Below are 15,621 nucleotides of genomic sequence, written 5' to 3' on the forward strand. Positions count from 1 at the left end.
CAATGACTATATGAGAACACTCCTTTTCAATAACTCCTGTGTCATTTCTGGTATTTTTGTTTTTTTGTTCGTTTGTTTGTTTTTTAATAAAGGCAACTTTTATATATACAACTACTCATATTTTCATCTATCTGAAAAAATATTGTAACTTTCACACATTCAACTAAACAGTCATTAATTAGGAATCATGTCAAGCACCATAGTTTTGCCACTTGAAAGAAATTTACCTTGTATTGTATAGTAGTCAAAGAAAAGTAGGATTTCTATAAGCACCTCAGCATCGGCCTGCAATCAGATGCCTAGAAGAATGTGCACAGCGTCTCGCATTGGAGAGGCAGAAATAACACCGGAGAGACGTTAAAAATCAAGGGCCCGGAATGACCCGAGAAGCATTTCCCTGGCTGAGGACGCCCCTCCTCACGGAGTCTGAGCCATCTGTGAAGATGCGAGCCAGTCGCCAGTCGCCAGCCGCCAGCGAATGACAGCTCATGCAGAAAGCTATATTTGAACTGCCTGCTTCTCATTTTCCAAGTGTAATTCTAAAACTCTCCACTTAGATACCTAAAAGCACTGCTTGTTTTTCCATTTTCCTCTCCAGTAATTCTTTTAAACTCTCATCTCTGTGCTTGAAGTACAAGTAATCAGAAAAGGAGGCCCCCCGCCGCGCGCTCTGCAGCGCCCTGAGGCTGGGATGCTCCTCTCTGCGGGCGCCATCTCTCTCCTGGCCGCCCTCTGCCCCATGGCTGTCCTTGCTCTTCTCCTGGCGTCCTTCCTTCTGCACGGCCTCCTCCTCCTCCTCCTCCTCCTCCTCTTCCTCCTCCTCCTCCTCCTCCTCCTCCTCCTCCTCCTCCTCCTCCTCCTCCTCCTCCTCCTCCTCCCCCTCCTCCTTCTCTTCTTCCTCGCAGGCTTCCTGGGGCGCCCGGGGGGCCGGCTCGGGCTTGGTGGAGAGATCCCGGGGCACGCAGCGCTGCCTGCTCCGCGGGGCCGGGCCTGGGCTGTCCCGCTCCACCTCGCAGCAGTGGTCCTCATCCTCCTCTTCGTGGCAGGAGCTGCCCCTGGCGCTCTCCCCGTCAGACTGGAAGGCCCGGCGCTTCTGGGACAGGTCGAAGGGCTCCTCCTGCTCCAGACTCCTCAGGACCCCCGCCTGCGCCAGGGCGAGTCTCCCCCTTCCAAAACCTGTGAGAGCAGAGGCAGCCTTCAGGCCCTGGAAAAGCCTTTGAAAAGGGGTGGCTGGTGGTACCCAGGGCCGTTCAGTGTAGCTTGATTTTACAGTTTAAGAATAGATAAACACCCAGAAAGAATCTACATGGGGGTGACCCCTCTAAGGTGAATTTGGCAACAGGCGCCAAAAGCTAAAAACAAGCCTTGCTCACACTTAGCAATTACTGAGAATTTAAACTATGCAAATTTGCAGGTGAACAAGTCTGTGTGTGAGTGTGCTCATCACCACATTTTTAATAATGAAACTGTGACGACAATGTATCTACTTAATGGTGGAGGTTTGTTTAAATAAATAATAGTGCATCCACACAATGAACTGTGTGTGGGAGATGTAGAGACCTAATAACATAAAGAGGTATTCTCTATATATTTTAAGTATAACACATATATACTTATTATGTATATTTATAGTGTAGACCCAGTTCACTCATTCCCTCTTCCTGTCTCTTAAAAAAAGGATGTCAACAATCTAAAAAATGAGGTGATTTTTGACATTTTTTCTTTTTATTTCTAATTTTTTTTTTTTATTTTCAGCAAGCATTTCTTTTATCAACCGAAGGACTTGTATGCATGCATATAAGCATAACCAATGGACATAAGACACTGGGGGGTAGGGGAGGCCAGGGGATTGTCAAGGGCGGGGGGAAAAAAGGACACATATGTAATACCCTTTGTAATACTTTAAGGAATAAAAAAGAAAAAAGAAAAAAGATAAAACAATAATAAAGATATTTCCACCCTGGGAAAAAAAAGATATCCCATAAAGAGGTCCCCTGGGGACCCCAGAGGCCCTGTGTCCAACTACAAGTGTCCCTGCTATCAGGTACAGTGATGTGAGAGGGCCTCACTGTTAGTTTAGTTTGAGGACTCACACACTTTCCAGGAGCCAACAGGCCCATGGCAGAGCTCCACCTGATTTGATCTTGGCCGTAGTAAGGTCCTGAGAAACAGGTGGGGGCGGCTGGAGAGGCGAACTGGGAGGGATGGGCCTGGGCTGCAGCCAGAACCTGCAGCACCGCAGGAGGACCAGGCTTCTGGGTGGGGAGACACAAAGGAAGCTGATGTCCAGCGCTGCCAGCCTCAAGATGCCGTCAGGCAAGGAAGCTGTCTATAGCTTTAATCTTGTTGGGGGCACAGGGAGGGTCTTTTTGATCTGGGCCTTGGATTTTGAGCCATTTCAAAAACTGGAATGAAAAATTACTGACCCCTTTTGTAGATGAAAACATTAAAATAGTTGCAAGTCTGTTAAAAGTTTTCAAAGCAGCTCTGTGATACATAGTGATGTTCTTTATTTTTCCAGAATGATAGAGTTGTCAGGTGCCTGGTAGGCTTCTGAGTGTCCATAGGGACAAGCTGTGGTGAGCAGGTTAGGTGTTCAGGTGCAGGCCTGTCTCATCATGGCCTTCTATGTCTCCAGCCCTGGCAACTGAATACACTTCACCTGTTCTGGAAAAATCCAGGCCTAACTTGGGAAGCCGCTCAGGCAACCAGAGACGTGAAGAATAATTCAGGTGAAAAACATGGTTAGGGTGGAAAAATTGCTTTTGCTTTTTAACCAGAATTTTTCAGGGCTTTTGCACCAACTCTAGGCCTTGCTTTATGACCACAGTTCCCTGTCGCCCAGGAGTCAGGGCGACATTGTAAAAATCTGAAAATCACAATCATTCTGTTGTGTGCTCCTTGTTTATGAATATGTGTGCCTATCTGACCATCTCTTTTGGAAAAGGGTGGGAGGAAGAGCAAACACAAATGAGTCACCTGTGTTTTCACCTGGTGTGGTGAGCACTGGCTTGACTCAGAAATTCTTGAATTGGAACCCCAGTTCTGCCTTCAGACTTGCTGTTTAACCTTGAGCAGTTCATATCACACCTCCCGGCCTTGGCCTCCTCTTGTATAACATGAGAACAACGCAGTCTACTTTGTGGAATTGTGGGAATGAGCTCTGTGCTTTGATCATACTAGTGACCAGAAAAGAGCGGCCAGCTAACACCATGTAAGTTACCTCTATGTATGTTTTCTCTCCCTACACGCAGACCTCCCAGAGGACAAAGCTGGTCTCCGTCCCTCACTGCTGCCAGGGCTCAGAGCACATGCCTAGGATGGACTGCACTTACTGCCTATTGAAAGACTGCCTGGTTAGGTGACCAAGGAGCAACCTGCCAAGTTCGGCAGATCTGGAACATGAACTCTGGGGGCCCTGGGACTGACAAACAAGGCGAGAACTTTCCATCCATTCAGTCAGGACTTAGGGAGGGAGACATAGCTCCCACTGAGCAGGAGAACTGCCCTTGAACCTGTCTGGTCCTGAACAGGTAAGAGGAGGCTCCTGCCTGCTACAGACAGACCTCTGCTGACAACAGAGCTTGCAGACCTGTTTTCCCAAAAGGGGAGAAAAACCGCATGCCCTTTAACAGCCGTGTGGCAAAGTGTACACAAGACAGGCTTTAGAGTCAGAAAGGTCGGTGTTCAAATCCTGGCTCTGCCAGTTTTCAGTTGACCAACTTCTGGCAAATTAATGTTGGGAAGCCTCAGTTCCCCCATCTGTAAAACGGGGACAACGGAAGTCCCTCCAGCCTGAAGCTGGCATCATTACAATGTTCCAGTTGTCTTTCTAGACTTCATTTGTACTTGCTGCCTTCAGATATTAGCATTTTATTTGTTATCATAACATTGGCAGCTTGCTCCTGCTACCCTGCTGTAGTCTTGAAAGTTACACTCCCTTTTTCAACCATAAGAATAAAGCGAAGCCCCCTGTAAACAAGGTCACTGCCCATTTGTTACCCACTGGCCTCACAGGCATGGGGGCTTCATGGAAGATTAATACCTTGAGAATGGAGGCCCCGCTCCATGACACCGTGCTTGACTTTCATGTGGCGCGTCAGGTTCCCCTTCAGGGTGAATTTGCTGGGGCAGTAGAGGCACTTGAAGGGTTTGCTGTCAGAATGCAGGTGCATGTGGCCCATCAGGTTGTGCATCCGGTTGAACTCCTTCCCACACAGCTGTCGGAGACAGTGACAAGGAGAACACAGGTTACTTGCAGGCAGGGGACCCCGCCCCGGTGAACCCACAGCCAGACCCCTGTGAGGCCCTTTGCTTGAATCTGGGCATTTCAAGTGGCTTGCAAAGAAAATGTCCCCGTGGAAATCAAGGAGGGGGTGGATTGTGCCCAGGCGCAGAAGCGCAGCAGGTAGGGGTGGTCTCTTGAGATTTTGTTCCTGTGGTAAAGGATTTAAAACTCAAGGTAAAAATCACAAAGCTATTAAAGCTTCTTTTGCACCTTTTGAAAAGGAGAAAAGCTGATCTGAAAAGCAATTGCTCAAAGTGTGCTTCACTTGAATAATAACGATACAGTTACTTGCTTAATATTTATGGAGCATTTGCAATATGGAAGGCACTATCGCCAGTCTGCCATGGAATGTCACACTTAATTTTCACATCAGTCCTATGAGGTGTGTACTATTGTCACCCCCATTTTACAGATGGACAAACTGAGGGATTAAGATTGGCCAAGGCACACAGCTAGTGGGTGCTGGAGTTGGGATAATGAACTCAGGCCATTGGACACCAGAGGCCACGTGGTCAGCCACCACACCATACTTTTCTAATTTTTAAATGTGCTAATTATTGGAATGAATTTCAAAGTCAAAAGGAAGATGGAGACATGTAAAGGAAGGATTGTCTTTTCTCTGGGTAGAGGTTTGAAGTACTGAAAACATTATCTCAGGTTTTAAAGAAGTAAACATGTTTTATTCATTTTTTTTCTTTGTCATTTCTCTTTATTTCCATTAAAGTGCAAATGCATGATGGACCACGACCGTGGTTCTCCAGCTTCTTTCAGAAGAGACACTGTCTCTTCCAAGGCGCTGTGTGCAGGTGGGGAGCATGTGCTTTGCTCGCTCTTGTTGTCCCCAAGCCTGAGCAAGGCAGGGTTTGGAGACTCCGGCCCTCCTTGGGTGTGCTTGGACACAGTGTCAAGGGAGGAACATCCCCGTCCCACCCCAACCTCAGAAGCCAGTTCGGAGTGAGAGATACCACGGAGAGAGGACTGGGAGTGCAGCGTCCTCTAAAGCTGACATGTTCTCCTCTCTTCCTGAGAGGGATTTTCAGGGCCATTGTCGGGGATTCTGGATTGACTTCTTGTTAAGGAAGGCAACGTTTTCCTCGTGTGGCTATGGAGGTGAGAGTGGAGCTAGCCTTGGCAGAATGGGCAGACCTAACAAATGGTGACCTTGAGAGATTAGCTCAAAAGAATGCTGGATGGTAGGAGGAAGCCAGCCTGGGGTTATAAATTCGTCACAGATAATCCACACATGGATAATGAATGGCTGGTTCTGTATTTTTAAATGATTCATATTTGGGAGTTTTAAGTACTTTTTCCCTTTTTACTTCCTTACTAGCAAAGATGAATTCCCACACTCAGTACTCAGAGTATGTGCACACCACATTCATTTGGAAATGCTGACCCAAGAAGGGAAAGATTGAGAGAGTTGGTCTAATTTTCAACATCTTCAGGAGCCCTACATGTGGGACGGATATTTGCTTACTTTTATTTTCAATAGAGACAATGTATTAAGATATTATCAACCTAAGTTTTGCACATGTGTGCAAGTTCTGGAAACCTTTTGTGATCTATTTATTAGCTTAGTTTATGCAGTTCTCCGTCCTGGCTACAGAAAAACAAAAGCTTTGAATCTAAAGATTCTGCATTAGATATTCAAGTCATGGTCGTTTTAGAAAAAGTATATTTCATTTGGTTCCTAATTATTTGGCATGATGCTGCAGCAGAAGACTCATAAACAGCAAAATTAGCTCTACCTCCTTCCCCCTCCCCGCTGCCCAACGAGAAGACATGCAGGGAGAGAGGAGCTGGAGGCTGGAGGATCAGTTGGGCTACTGTGCTAGTCCAAGCCTAAATGGGCTTCATGGTCCTGCAGGCCAACCGAGAAAACTGAAAGGACAAGATGGGTGCCTTCTGCACTTGGATCCCATGAAGGGCAAAATTCCACTGTTAGTTATTATCTATGGTTGCCGAGATATTAGAAGCTGGACTTCTGAAAGGGTCTTATAGAAGAGATGGGATTTTAGCCTAACCTTGAAGAATGTGTAGAGTACCCTTTTGGGGGGTTTGTTTTGCCACAAGAATAGTCTTTTCATTAAACATGTTTAGATATCGCCCTCAATCTTAGGCACAGGCAAGGTCACTGTCACTGCTGTGATAATGATCAATCACTGTTGCTGCCACAACTGCTATAACGTTGGGGTCAGAGAAGACCCTGCACTTCACCTGCCCCAAGGTCCCACCTCTCTTCCCCTCACCCTTCTCCCCCGACACACAGAGGTGTGCATACATCACAATGGCTACCACGGGGCATTTCCTAGAATCTTCCTCGGCCTTAGACAAGCAACATTTTATGATCCTTTATCAAAGCCCAGTGTGTGTTTTTCTATTCTAATGTTTCTTTTCTGACTCAATACATTCACGACTAAACTTCCTGGGACATTTCAATGCTACGTGGGGACATTGGGACATTGATATTGTCCTCTGAAGTCAAAGCCTATGGCCTCAGGGAAGGTCCACTGTGGGACATGACCGGGAAGCTATATTTTCTGATGTGTGATTGGTAAAGGAGACTGCTTGCTGTGCTATTGGTAAAAATTAATTTTTATTTACCAGTGTTATCCTTCATGGTTTACGTAGCTTACTGGGCCGCCAATGGAGAGCTCTCCCAGGCTGAGTTGGAGGTATGTGAACTCTGAAAGATGCCGAAAGCACCTTCAGAAGTGCTAGGGCTACCTTCCTTGTCTTTGTGGCTAACCTCAGTGTCCAGCAAAGGGGGACCAGAGAAAGAAGACTGGGTCCATTAAAGATGGTGCTGTGGTTTGAGATATGAGCTCCAAGCATAGTCCCTGTGGCAGAGGAAGGAAGTTAGACTAGAAGGAAGAATTCGGGGTAAGAGGGAGCACCATAACCCTAGTTTCTTCTTCTGAGAAAAGCAGCCATCAATGTCAATGCCCCCTTTCATCACAACAGGTGAGGCTACGAGTTTGCTCAAGGCAATACTTGCTGCATCATCTCCCGCCCAGGTCTGCGAAGATTCAGATACGGGCAGGTATTGGAGGGGGACGCTGCTGGAGTGGAGAGGACAGCGTTCCTCTTGCAGGTGGTCATCTCAACCACCCACCCTTCTTAAACTCCCAGTTCTCTAATGAGGGATATTAGTGAGCCTGATATGAAGTCTCAGCTTTCCCATCGATGCCCACATTTATACCTACTTGTCAAGAAGTAGGTGGATCTCAACATTTAATAGAAAATTGGAACAAATGTTTTGAACTGTCCTTTAATAGTGGGTTGCATGGGTCATTAGGCTTTGAGAGGGCAGAGCAGAGAGGTGATGGTGAGACCTCAGAGGGATAGAGAATGAGCTCTCCATTTTCTCTTCCCTAAAATGTCGATGATAGAAATAGTTTTTTATAAAGATCAAATGAGACAATTCATGTAAAGGGTTTGGCAAATAGAGCTCAATAAATATGAGTTTTTATTACTATCATTATTGTGTACTATGCTCTTACATTCCAGAAATAGGAAGATCTTTGAAGATGGGGGTGCTGTCTTTTTAAAGCAAATTATTTGCAGGGAATACTGAAGGAAGTGAGGGATCCTTTGTGTAAATACCTGCCAGGTTACCTGAAGCATAACAGAGATGGAGGCAGTTGTGCCTGACCCAGCACTGGGAAATGTGGATGGAAAGAGAAGATTCCTTTAGACTGCAGGTTTTGGGGGAACCCAGTATCTGGCTCCCTGATCCTCAGCCCGCTAAACAGCTGACAGGAGCCCTGTTCCTCATCTTCATAGGAGTTTCGAATTCCAGCTCCCCGGTGCCTCTTCCCTCCCTGACCCAGGGCCTGGAGATGCCTCAGGCAACTTCCCATGAGTCCCAGTGATGATGCTGACAGCCCAGGCGGCTGTGTGCAGCGGGGCAGGGGCTGGGCGGGGGCCAGAGTCCCACGAAGCCAAGAAGAGCCACACTGCTTTGTGCCAACCAGCCTGTGTGAGCCTGAGGACTGGGATGCGCCAGGAAGCCTGTGTTTTCCTATTCTGGGAGAAAAGGTCAAAGAGCTGCAGCCTGCAGCCCAGGAGAATGGCCTCCGCTAAGCTGCCCTTCCCTTACATTCTTTTCTCTCTCTCTCTTTTAATAAGAAGGGTGTTCCTTTCCTCAAAGGGAGAGAGAGGGAGGGAGGGAGAGAGAGACTGTAAACTGTCCAAAAGGGCCGTGAGAAAACAGGAAGCTTTGAAAAGTACAAGAGAAAGCAAGATGAAATCTATTTGCAGGCCGGCCCCTGGGGACATGTGAGGCATTGTTAAGCAGGCAGTTCATACAGCTATATCCTTCCTTCTGCCGAGGAGGGCTTTGCTGCCAAAAGGCTGCTATCTGGTCACTGCCTTAACCCCCTCAATGCCAGCCTGAGAGCCTTGGTTCCAAGTACTGAGCCCCTAAAAGTCCCCACATGGTTTCTCCCCCATGAGGCATCCAAGAGCCGGAAGGGAAGATGGGGCCTGTTTGGCAGAGGCGGTGGGGACCCTTTTCAAGGAGACCTCATCCTCTTCTAGCGGCTCTGCCCTTGGCCTTCAGGCATCTGCATCAGACCAGGCTGCAGATGACCTGGTGATTCATAACTTAGGCAGCTCCCGGCTTCACCCATCTCAAAGGAGAATGTGTCCCGGAAATTCTGGATGGCTGCTTTTCCTGGACAGGTTTCCCAAAGACGGCAGCTGGTTCTTTGCTTTTATGGAGTGTGGCCGCTACAAGGATAGCATCCAAGTCGACCCCCGCGTGCTTACGCAGAATCTGGGAAGCATCTTTCTGAAACAAGCTTAAGTGCACAGGCGCAGGTCTCTGGACCAGCTCCAGCTGGCTCCAAGAGCTAGGAGTCCAGGAGCCGAGCCAATAGCAAAAGAGCCCAGAAGGGCAGTAATTTCTTTTTATAAGGAAAGAAAAAGAAACAGAATGGAAACCTTTCTTCTCCTCTAATTTTCCATTCTATTGTTACTGCTTAATCCCACCGTGAGTGAACTTTGCTGCTTGCTGAGGACAGCTGTTTCCACTGAGCACAGACTGAAGAGAACCAGTTCATATTGCAACAGGGGGAGGGGTTTATTTTAGGAAGGATTTTTAGTGGGGAGAGTTCCTAAGAAATTAGAATCTGTTACTTAAAGACTCTCCTTTTTTCTTTTTTTTCATGGTGGGGGTAAAGGAGACAGAGCTCCCGCTCAGAGTATGGCAGGAGCAAGGCCTGCCCTTCTCCGCTACTCCCCCCCCTCCCCCAGCCATGCCAACCCTGTGAGGGAAATGCCTGCCCTGTCACCATGATCAAGCCTTGGTTTAGTTGCCTGGCCCTGTTCTCCACCATCACTATGTAGCCTGCCAGCCACTTCTCTCCGAAGGCTCTGGATTACACAGCAATGAGCAAATGGCCCTCCATTCCTTTCCCAACTCTCAAATCCCCAACAAGCTCCACCCAGGGCCAGACTGCCAAGAATCCGGCACAACATTGGATGGGAATCAAAGTCCGCAGGACACCCTCTCAAGGTGATCCATTTCACCGTGGCATCTGGAGCTAGTTTTCCAACACACAGAGGCCCATTACATAGCCTGTGAACTCAGACAGGCTCTGAAATGCCTTTGAAGTGAGGAGGGTGATAGTAGGAAGGGGACACTGAGCAGGGTGGCACCTTGCAGGGAGATGGGAACAAATAGAGGAAGAACCTGTGGTATGTTTCTGGCACTTTCCAGGAGACAGAGAGCTCTTATTCAAGGTGACTGACACCTGTTCTTGTTTTAGAAAAGTCTAAGAATGGAGAAGGGCCACCTGCGTTTGATTTTTTAAAAAATTCCCCTTTAATATCCAATTCTTTTTGTTCTAATGATACTAGTATATGCACTCTTCTAGGCCTCCTGACCTACAGCTGCTGAGAGACCTAGGTCCCAGGAAGAAGTGACCCTGAAGATACCATCCCAGTTGCTGCTCCAGGCCCATCTCCCCTTGGAGAGTATAAACTGTGTTTCAGAGCTGGCATTTTAGGCTACAAGTCCCCCTCTCATGGTGTGACCAGATATCCAGAGCCTAATGCACACTCAAAGAGAAGTCGAGTTGAGTTTCTGAGCCATAAAGTTAGCCATCAGACACCCATGTGTGGTGCCCTATCACTGGGGAAGAGGGAGCAGTTGTTTATGAAGGGAGGCCTGAAACATCAAGCCAGGCTGGCTCAATGCATCACTGGGCCCTTCTTATACTTGCATTGTACAGTCTTCTATGAACTGGTACCAGAGAGAACCCTCTAAATCCTTAGATACCACCAGGGCCATGAAATCTTCCAGGCCCCTCTGAGGCCCCTGATATAAAGAAATAGGACTGTCTCTGTGGCCCTAAGTCACACATAGCCTGCAAGCCCTTCTCCTGTATTGGCTCTGCCCCCTGACATATCCCTCTGTTTCAGAGACATTTTCTTCCTGGTTTAACCACTACTTCTGGACCTGAATTGATGAGGTGGAGGTGGGAGTTGGTTGGACTGGACAGGTATAAAATTTTAGGGAACTATGCAATGGCTAATTATGCAATGGCTCCCTTCATATTTTAACAACTTTATGTGCTCTCTACCACCAGTTGATAAGATAAAAAATATAGAAAGTGCTTGAAGTCCAAGAGTAAATTCAACACAGGAATGAAGCGTGGAAAAGAGCTCCTGTTTGCACCTCCATTGTAGAAGACAGGAAACCCTGGCAGGCAGAAACAGCTCTATTAAAAGTGCAGGGGTCAAAGGGCTTAGTGAAGTGGGTAGGAAATCAAAGAAGTGCCTAGAGAGAGAGAGGAGTTGGTCTATGGTGTCCACTGGCTCACACAGGAAGGCGTGCAGCCTAGGCCGTCACACAGGACCCCAAACTCAGAAGGGCCCTGAGTTCTGCATAATGCTCTGTTTTTACTATCTTAAATTCTTCCTAACATTTGAACAAAGGGCCTCACATGTTCCTTTTGTACCAGGTCCTACATGCAGCTTCCTCCCTGTCCAGCTCAGATGACTCAAGATGGACATAAATTGACTTTCAAACTTCTAGAACTTGAAGAAAAGGAGGGGAAACACAAGTGGGTGGCAGGAAAAGGGCTGGAGGGAGAAATCTCCCTCCCCCACCTCCGGAGAATGCCCACACAGGTCTAGGGAAGCTCTGGTTCCTGACCCCTCTCACCCTGTCCAGGAGTGGCCAACACAGGAAAGAACTTGGCTTCACAGGGGGTTCCTTCAAGTGGGGAGACATGCTGCAGGGGCATGAACGCACGAACAGCCCCTGGAAGCAGAACACCCTACTTCAGAAATAGGAATCGACTGAGAATATCATTTGGACCGCATCAGACATGCAGTAACAGAGAGAAGAGAAACTTCCATTTCCAACAGAAAAGCTTAGCGTTAGCTGAACATGGTGATTTCCCTCTTCTTCCCCTCAGCTCCCTCCTCAAGACGTGCATTCAATGACACATGCTGGTACATTCCTTGGATGAAACTACCCAATCCTGAGCAAGACTCCTTTTCCTCTTAGAAGTGAAGAGCAACAATGTTGGGAGGGGACAGCCTGGGAAGCCCAAGCATTTCTGAGTGACACCACCAGTGCCTTGGGTTTTACAAATCTTCAGCTCACACATTATCTCAGCTGATGAAATAAAAATCCAAGCAAGTTAATGTGACACGGAGACTTTAACAAAGGTGCTCCAGGTCCTTAGGAATAAGTGAGAAATGCTTCAGATGACTGTGCTCACACTCATTCCTCGGCCCAAGCAAGCATTTCTGAGGTCATCTGAGGGCTAGCCTCAGAATATCTGCCATCCTCTCTGGAAGACCTGCCTTCAAGTTATGCCACTTAGCCCAAGTATCAGGAGGGCAGGAGGGGAGGGGTGAGATGGGAGTGGGGGAAGTGCTAGAAGCTTCTCTGACTCCTTTCTGTATTCTACTCATTGGCTTGTACAGGGAAGAGGGCCACACTGGATTGCTCCTTTCTAGAACAGGAGCGCTCCACATCCCTTCATCCTTGAACCACCTCATTCCCCAAGTGGTCCTTCCACCCTCAGACCTTCCTCTACTGGTGCCTTTACTCCCAGGAACTGATTCCGCAGTGAGACAAGCAGGGCCAAGCTGAGGATTGGTGTGAGCATAGGTGTGGTGGAAAGAGAGAAAGAGCAGCAGATGAGCCTGGGGTTGGCCATGGACTTACTCTGAGTTTCTGTGGTCCTGATGAAATGGAATAGAGGGTTCCCTGGAGACTCTTCCCCATTGGGCGTTTGCACAACCCTCAGAGTCCCCCCTTTCCGCACTCTCCCAGGGCCCCCTGCCCACCTTGCATTTGAAAGGCTTCACGTCAGAGTGGACGATCATGTGTGCCTTGAGGGTCTGTTTCTGCACAAAACTCTTGTAACAGAGGTGACACTGGTAGGCGCGGATGTTGGTGTGGATCAGCACGTGTCTCTTCATGTTGGCCAACAGAGTGAACTCCCGCCCGCAAATCCCACACTTGTGCTCCTTCACACCCTGCAGGGAGGCAAGATTCAAAACAACTGTGGTTAGCAGGTATCCTGCTTTCATCTGGGTTGTAGTCTTTGTTTTTCTTTCTGCTGCATAAATCCATGATGAACTTGTTGGTAGATATTTAGTTCCAAATGGTGTGGCTATAGCCTTGTTAAATTGCTATTTTCCTGAAAAATGTTAATTACATAATCTTTTTCTTCTCCAAAAACCATAAACTACATAAAGTTAGAGAAAAGGAAAGCTAATACTTTTGTTGTTCCTGCTGCTGCTGGGGTTAATTCTATAGTAACAGTTCTTGGGGATTAACGGGATTTTGGTAGGAGCACTGTGGAATGATATTCGAAATGAATCTATAATCCTGCTTTCATGATAATGAGAAAAATACCTCCCAAACTGATAATATCATTTCCCATATCTTGAGTTCTTATTAATGGACTTGAAAATCCCAGAAGAACAACTTATATCCACACTTCCATAAAGTACAACTTGATAATCACCTCTTGAGATGGTCCCCTGAGTTCCTATAGGCCACAGTGACCTCTGTTTGATTTGGGTGTAGAACCTCCTCTAAGTCAGCTTCTGTCCTATAGAGAAATGTGACAGATGATAGCTTTCTGAATTAGAAAAGGAGATTTTCTAGTTTCCTTGCTGTTTGTGGAGAAGTGTTTGAAAAACTTAAGCATCAATGCCCTTAGTTGAAAGCATTTCTAGGGACTCATAGCAGGAATAGAATATTAACTGATCCTGACTAACCAGTGCTTCCCTGTAAAAGCCTTTGCAAGGAATCTTGGTCCAGAATGACTTTTTGGAAGGAAAGTTTAGAGAACTCTAGCATTAAAATTAAGGTTAATACAGGCTTAGATCAAGTTGCCTAGCTAACAACTGTACTTTATAAATCCCATCTTGGCTGGTATTTATAGTGACTTATGGAGGGAGGGGTTCCATGCTTAGCTCTGCCTCTCCCTGCCTGTATTTTCAGTTCTTTAATTTGGGACACGGTAAGAAAGTACCATTCCTTCGTTTTGATGAGCCCGTGACACTAAAGGGTGAGTTCAGATCTCTGCCCAGCCACTTACTGGCTGCATAGCCTAAGGCAGTGGTCGGCAAACTCATTAGTCAACAGAGCCAAATATCAACAGTACAACAATTGAAATTTCTTTTGAGAGCCAAATTTTTTAAACTTAAACTGTATAGGTAGGTTCATTGTTATTAACTCAATTAGGGTCATCTTAAGGCTTAGGAAGAGCCACACTCAAGGGTCCAAAGAGCCGCATGTGGCTCGCGAGCCACAGTTTGCCGACCACAGGCCTAAAGCAAGTCTTGTGGCCTTTCCTGGTGAAGGTTTCCTCATCTCAAGATGAAGAGATAAGCCATGAGAACCTGGAATGCTCTCTAGTCTAATTATTGCAGAGGAGTACGGACTGATGCTAATGAAGATATCTCAATTTAAAATATGTGTTGCATATTCAAATAGTGAGTTTAAAATTATGAAATTAATGAAAACTATTTTCTTGATGGCTTATAAAATTTACTTAGGATCTTTCTCCTCAAGATTGTCTCTATACTGGCTATGATCCAGTCGTGCTGGGACCAAGAAGTATCTACTTATCACTGTTTTGGAATTTTCTAAAGAGAAATCTGTGTTAAAAGTAAAATTCACATGTGGGGTGGCCTCGAACACAAGTGAATGGGAGCCTGGACACAACTTTGTGGGACACAGGAAGCTACTGTGTCTCTAAAAGGATCAGTAGAATCACAGAGGGGGAGTTTGTGGAGTTGTTAGGGGAAGGGAAGTCTTGGCAATAGGGTTCAAGAGCTCAGGTACTGGAGTCAGAGATTCTGGGTGGCTGCCCCATGCCTCAGCGTCTCAATTGCAATTTTAGAGTAATGATACTGACAAGTAGCTCTTAGCATTGCTGAAGGGGATTACATGCAAAGTAAAGCAGCTGCCACACAGAAGCATTCAATTAATACTACCCCTTGCTGTTTGCTGACACCCTTTATTAAAATGCATTCTGTTTCTTAATTTAAAGGAGACTTATTTCAGATACCAGGCTGTTTTCCCATTTGACTTACAGAATTTTTATGTTTCAAAATGCACCTTTGATTCCTTATCCACACACGTAGGAGCCCCATAAAATTATCTCTTTGGCTGCTGAAGTGTAGTTTCTTTGTTGATGATCCCTGCACTCGGCAGGCCCCTCTTCTCCGGATGCTATCTACCGGTGCTTGTGTGGGGCAGGAGCTGTCTGCACAGTGTTCATAAGGCAGCCACACATCTGATCGCTGCAGCGGAGCTAGAAATGCCCTGTGCTATGTCCTAACCTATCAGATAAAACCCATCATGGCAGAATAGAAAGGGCATCTTGACTGGGAAGAGTCCTCCATGGACCTTTCAGAACTGAAGAATGTTTTAGGAACTCTGTCTTTCTGGAAGTCTCTCTTGCCAAGAAAACCACTTGAGGTCAAAGGTGTGAGGTAAAGGTCAGTGGAGCAAGCCTTCCCTCTCAGAAGCTCAAAGCAGCCCCAAGTCAGCTCATCTGGGTAAGATTTTGGGACACCACTGGCGCCTTGTTTTAGTTCACCCTGGATGACTCCAGGGCTCTGGTTACAAACTCGGCTGAACTGAGACCTGTGGGCCTGTATTTCTCCTTGAAGACCCTGCTCAGGGAAGATAAAATCTAACCAGAGAAGGATGCTCTCTCATGCCTCCTCCATACAAACCACGGGGCACCACAGTCAACTGCGCAGGGGCTCCACCAGGGAAGCACAGACCCCGCTGGACGCAGCCTCTGTTCCCCCAGAGCCACCTGCACATGAAGCAGGTCTCA

The 15,621-nt window shown here is 46.9% G+C and overlaps 1 protein-coding gene across 1 annotated transcript in view; it reads right to left on the reverse strand.

Annotated features, from left to right (window-relative positions):
- Positions 1 to 553: 553 nt before the first annotated feature.
- Positions 554 to 15,621, reverse strand: part of ZNF366 (zinc finger protein 366) — a 58,889-nt gene continuing 43,821 nt past the window's right edge. The window contains exons 3-5 of the mRNA XM_036310699.1: positions 12,602 to 12,793; positions 4,046 to 4,220; positions 554 to 1,176 (exon numbers count right to left, since the gene is read on the reverse strand). Of these exons, the coding sequence (XP_036166592.1) occupies positions 554 to 1,176; positions 4,046 to 4,220; positions 12,602 to 12,793 (990 nt within the window). The remainder of the gene's footprint in view (positions 1,177 to 4,045; positions 4,221 to 12,601; positions 12,794 to 15,621) is intronic.

Source organism: Myotis myotis, unplaced genomic scaffold (genome assembly GCF_014108235.1).
Source record: "Myotis myotis isolate mMyoMyo1 unplaced genomic scaffold, mMyoMyo1.p scaffold_m19_p_5, whole genome shotgun sequence".
Classification (NCBI taxonomy): domain Eukaryota; kingdom Metazoa; phylum Chordata; class Mammalia; order Chiroptera; family Vespertilionidae; genus Myotis; species Myotis myotis.